This window comes from Centruroides sculpturatus, unplaced genomic scaffold (assembly GCF_000671375.1).
Source record: "Centruroides sculpturatus isolate CEXI.00-Female unplaced genomic scaffold, Cexi_2.0 scaffold159, whole genome shotgun sequence".
Lineage (NCBI taxonomy): Eukaryota > Metazoa > Arthropoda > Arachnida > Scorpiones > Buthidae > Centruroides > Centruroides sculpturatus.
The window spans coordinates 264554-270783 of NW_019384659.1; the positions used below are offsets into that span (position 1 = coordinate 264554).

The 6230-nt window shown below is 28.4% G+C and overlaps 1 protein-coding gene across 1 annotated transcript in view; it reads left to right on the top strand.

Moving 5' to 3' along the window:
* LOC111626498 overlaps positions 1–5605 on the top strand; it is a 41528-nt gene extending 35923 nt beyond the window's left edge. The window contains exons 3-5 of the mRNA XM_023369889.1: positions 4141–4313; positions 4379–4611; positions 5232–5605. Coding sequence (XP_023225657.1) covers positions 4141–4313; positions 4379–4611; positions 5232–5364 — 539 coding nt within the window. The 3' untranslated portion in view covers positions 5365–5605. The remainder of the gene's footprint in view (positions 1–4140; positions 4314–4378; positions 4612–5231) is intronic.
* The last annotated feature ends 625 nt before the right edge of the window (positions 5606–6230 follow it).

Here is a 6230-nt window from a genome sequence, read left to right on the forward strand (position 1 = left end):
GATGTGTAAACAATGACTCATCGGTGTTAAATTTCACAGAAGGGCGAGACAAAGGAAGTTAAACTTTGAAGCTTTTTCTTCAAAATTAACGCATTTCTTTCGTTTTTTTTTCAGTTTTAAATATTTTTTATGTTTAATTACATTTATATCAAAAATTGCTAGGAACTAAAGCGATTAAGGTAAATCTAGCTGTCCTTTACATCCATAAATGTTATATGTCAGTGGAACAAATGAGTGAGCTTTGAGCGTTCCACGATTTTTGGAGACTGTCTATACGCGGGCTTCCTAAAAAGGCCTATATGTATGTTTGTCCAAGAAATTTTTGGATGAAATACAAACCGCACAACTTCAAAATCGCATAAAATAATCCGCATAAAAAGAGACCTTATAGTATATATATTTTATTTTTATTCACTGCTTTTTGCTTTCTTTCCTTCACTTCCACCAGCACTTTCACTAGATAGAGGTCGCTTGGTAAAATATCTATCCAAATAGGTTTGGCTTTGCCTACTTTTTAAAATGTTTCTAAAATGACTTAGGCAAATGCCGTTACTCCGAGCAGCAATACGGCCAGTGTGAACCTTCTTTTCCGGATGTTTCTTTTCAATAAAATCAGTCACTTTCTGATAATACTTCAAGATTTCCTTTATCAAGCGAGAAGCAAACACGCGGACTGAGACCGATGAACAGAAGTGAAAAAAAAAATGGCGCTGCGAACTAATGTAACGTCGTATGGTGAGTTTTTGTTCGTATCGTGGAGCAAAAATATGTTCGAATTTCATGTCGTATCCTGAAAATTTCGTATGCTGGGGCGTTCGTATCCTGAGGTACCACTGTAATATAAACCTTACATCATTGAATTAAAAAGTTTATTCTTATGACAAAATGAGTTCTTCCCGAAAGATATTGGGACGCTTCAATTCCAGGACATGCAGGATGTTTATTTTCACTCTGCCGTTGACAGAAATACATTCAAAATGTAGAAAAAGAAAAAAGATACTTTATTCTTAAAATTCTTCCTACAATAGTCTTCTAGCGCTAGATGACAATCGGAAAAAAACCGGAACAATTCCCGAAAACTGGGACATCTGGCAACTGTATTTTTATCAATCCACCAAGATAACAGCTAGTTACTTCGATCAGAGTTCAAATTTTCCGTTTTACATAATACAGTTATGATTTCAACAAATATGGTTCTATATATGAAATAATCTTAAAAAATTTTAGATTAGTCTAATCTCGATATCCAACTATGAAAATTTCAATTTGTCGTCATCTGATCAATTCAAATTATGAAAACGGGATATAAATGATGCAATAAATAAAATGTTGCATTTTACATTTAAAAATATTGTAACATTTTAAATTTTAAACGATTTTATTTAATTTGCTTTGTATCATGTCTTCAAATTTCATTCACTTCTAATTAACATTGAAGGACGAGAAATCTTTGAGATTATACCCAAGTCATATACAATGCATCTTAATGTTTTAGGAAGGTCCTCGGTATCTCACTATCCAAAACCCGATAAACATAATCGAATGTAGAATTTAATCACGCATGCAAATACATTATGCTGATGTATATGATGAGGTCGCCCTCATCGTTAACCTCGAAAAACGATTTAAAATTTAAGCTGTGATTTACGGATTTACATATTAACTGCAAACATCTTTTGTGTGAAATCATAGTAATAGGAAATTCAATTTTTATGGTAAAAAATGTCGAAAGATTATTTTGTAAATGATTTCATTTGTGGACTTTTTCCTAACTGAATAAATTTTAGTTAAGGTTATATTTATTTAGTTGGGAAAATTCTACAAATTATAGATAATTTAATAAGTTATTAATAAACTTTAGGTCATTTACAAATATGAATTTATTTTTAATCTAATAATAAATATATAACATTTTAAGCCTTTCATTGTTTTTCATTCCAAAATTTCATAGCAACTATCTTTAGCACGTTTCTTATTTCATGATAATCTTTTTAAATAACAATTTTTGTATAGTCTACATACTCTGCTATTCATCTTCTATATTAAACCATCCTTTTAATATCAATATAACATTCTTATCTTACTAATTTTATCTTTATTGATACTTGCCTGTCTGCCATATTTTTCACTGTATAACAAATTCATTTAATACATTAAGAGTTTTTAATTAATTGAATTAAGATTTATCAATATCTAAACTTTCATGTTTGAAACAATAAATTTATAGTTTCAGTAATTTCACTGTAATTTCTTTATCTTAAAGGCAGTTAAATTTTGATACATTTATTTAAAAAAATACTGTCGGTTTAATATAACTTGCATTCAGTTATTGTAATCCATGTAAAAAATCTTCCATGTTTTTGTTATACACAACTTATACACATTTCTAATATAGTATTACATTATGTAGTAGTAAAAATGTTCCAATATATAAATGTACCCATTATGTGGGAAATAATAAACTGGAATTTGATAACAAATATAATTTAAAACATTTATTTAAACAACTCTTTGGCATTAATTACTAATTAACAACATTAATTTCATTTAAAAATAGTGCAACAACAGATTTTATCTGCTTTACATGAATATATGACAATTTTTTATGATTGCAATTAAGATATCTAATTTTATGAATGATTGTTTCATATCATAAAAAAATATATTAATATATATGCAACTTTTGGTCAAAAGTATGCAATACTGTTATAAATTCCTGCATCTTAACATTTCAATAGTAAATTTTTAAAAATATTTCATGTCTACTGGTTGATTGCTTATGGCAGTTTGACAAAATTTATTTACATAAGCATGTGCTAAAATGAAATCAATTTTATGCATTATGAAAAAAGTACGATTTATTTTACCAATCAATAGTAGATACAAAAATATGGAATACTAGCATAGCTGAGACAAAAGTTTAGAATATAATGGGCATGTTCCATATTAAAATTAATTCAATGACTGCCTACTGTTGTATATCACATTTTGAGATTGAATCTACAGAACTGTAAGTGTGCTTAATGTTTCATGGCTGTAACTATGCCAAAAACACCAGAATTGAGTGATGCAAAGAAACAATTGATAATTTCATATTACAAGCATAGTGAAAAGCAGCATATCAGTGCAAAACATGTACAATATACATGAAGTGCAGTGTCTAAAATTATACTGTAACTAAATATAAATCAAAAGGAACTGTTTCCAATCAATGTAGATATGGATGTCCCTGCTAGGGATTGTAAATTTACCGACTTTTTCATTTACCAGTAATTCGGTAAATGAAAATTAAAATACCGGTTTACCGGTAAATTACTGGTAAATTTTTTCCTGAAAAATAAAATTAAGGTGATAAAAAATATAAGTAATTTTGATTTCCATTTCACATTTTCTATTTCAAAGGTATAGAATGTAAAAAATATAAAAATTAAAGTGTTATTCTAAACAAACTATAATAATAACTTTTAGAAACATAAATAAAATAATACAGAAAAATAAAAATAAAACAGAAATAATATATAGTACCTAATACCATTNTTATATGGAATTGAACGAAAATGAAAATTTGCTTGATAATTCAACTACGCTTGTTGGAGAACAATAAAAACACTACACTCAACAAGCCACCAATAAAACTCAACCGCCTAACCTATAACCAAAGTCTCCTTTTAATTTGTTTTTTAAAAAAAGCGCTTGACAAACTTGCCCCGCATGCCGAAGTTGCCCCGGTCTCCCCTAATAAAAAATTCATAATTTTTGTCATTTGTCATACAATGTCATTTTTCAAAATAATTGGCAAGCAACACCAGGAATTTTTCATAGAAGGTTCTTAGTGCCCACAAGAGTCGAAAGTGAAAAAAGTAGAAAGGATCTTGTTCTACATTCAAAAAACATTTAAGTGTTAAAATGCTTAATCTGCTTGGGCTTAATCTGTTTAATTCCATAACTTGTTAATAGGAATACCATAATTTTTTAGCTATATTGTAGTTCGTTCAAGACCTCAAAGTCTCAGTTACTGGTGTCGAGTGATAATTGAAATGTTTACCATGATAGTATATCAAAAATTAAATTATCTTAATATTTAAATCTTCGTAAGAAATTTGTTTCTGTCTGAAATGTGATTTTTATGTTCGAATATAGCTTACACGGATAATTTATTGAGGGAGCTAGAAGCACACTCTCATACGAAACTGTCCGCCAGTCAAAGTACTGTTATTCGACAAAAGTTGAATCAGCTACACGATCATATAGTGCAGCATCCTTCGTTACGTCAATCTAGATTATGGGTGGGAGACGAAGAACCAACAAAAACGGTAAGATATTTTACTAATATAAAATTCTAAAATATGTTTTTATATTAAAAATTGTATATTTATAGGATAACGATGACGAGGACGGTGATAATGGTCTATCTTATTATTCTGTGGGTAAAAGAAGACCAAGATATCCACCACAGGAAGTTTGTAGGACCAATCCGCAATGGGAGATCATTAACATAACTCACGATTTCTATAATAAGCCGGTGCAGATTGTCCAGGATAGTATAAGACAATATGTTTTCACCTATCGTTGCGTGCAACCCGCTCATCCGTGTACAGGAGTTTCTTACAGGTGAGTTTATTTTATAAAAATAAAATATGATAGTTATTCTGTGCTTTTACTAACAAAAAATAAATATTTAATTTCGCAAATAAATTTATTATTCGTAATCGATTTCTTTAAAATGAAATTAAGCTTTATAAATGAGAAAAAATTTTAATCTAAGTATAATAATCAATTCAACCCCTCCTTGTGGTGTGCAATTTTATACAGTAAGTTACTTTTGGCAAAGCCCCTTCTCTTTAATCACGTACACAATAGTTTGTGAATCCCTGACATTGAAGAAATGATTTTAAAAAGTTCTGCAAATATTTTCTAACTGATAATTTATATATACATGACTATGAAGGAGAGTTATAAAAATAAATTCGTATGTCACTAAAAAAGTCTACGTAGACGATGCCTTGGCTCCCTTCCTCCCCATCGTGCACAATGCTGTGCTTTTGGCAGCCCCCCTCTCTTAAACTGCACACGTAATTAATGAATTACCCCTATGAATCTGTATATTATGAAACGAAATAATTCAATGTCAATGTAATTTATACACGCTTGAATGCATCTAATGAAAATTCAGATTTCTGATAGTAAGTTTAGAAATAAAAAGGTTTTCATTTTAAATTTTGATTTTTCAGGTTTCGTAGCGAATGTACGGAAAGATATGGCTGGGTATATGTTTATTATCGGAAATTAGATCCACCGAACAGTGCACCAGAATGGGGATATGTCGCAGTACCTCACCATTGCGCTTGTAAGATAACACGTTAAAATGTAACAAGAAAGAAAAAAAATAGTAAAAACAGTTTAAAGAAGTTAGAAAAATAATAATTTAAAAATTATAATTTTTATTTTATTTTTTAATTTGTAAACAATATAATTTGAAGAAACTAAAATTTATTCCCTATTATTATTTTTTATTACTTTTTATGATAGAGTTTTGAGATTGAACTATGCATGTAGCTTTAACAGACTAAATTAAATAATTACGATTTTTTTCTTATGTAAATAAAGCTTCTTTGAAAATATGTGGTTCGTCTTATTTAAGAAAAACAATTATAAGATTTTTATCTGTAAGTGATAAACTTGTCTAAGTGAATAAAAGTGGATAGAATAAATTTTAGTAGTTTTTACATATTTACACGATACTAAATTGCTACTGAATGTAACATAAAAATGGATTTTTATAATTCATTCAGTTCGCGTTTTCAAATATCTTACATATTTAAAATAAAATCTGAATTGTGTGAAGACTAGAGATGGGCGAATATCACTTTTCTCACAATTCGATTATTAATCAATCTCGAATACTTAGAGAACTTAATTACCTTATGTAATATATTTAATTAATAATTTTATTTAATATTTATTATTTAACTTGTTTTATTTATTTTTGTATATTAATAAACTAATAAAGTAAAACAAAAAGTAAAAAGAAAACAACTTATTAAATTCTATGAAACGAAACTTCAAACTTTTCATTTTAAGTTTTACAGTGTCACTTTTAACCTCTGGTCCTGTTTCTTACCTAGGTACTGTTTTTAGTACTATTAACTACATCAGATTAATCACAGATTGTTCTCATTTTTACTTACTGCAGATTTTTATTTACAAAACGAAACTGCATTTGTGATCTT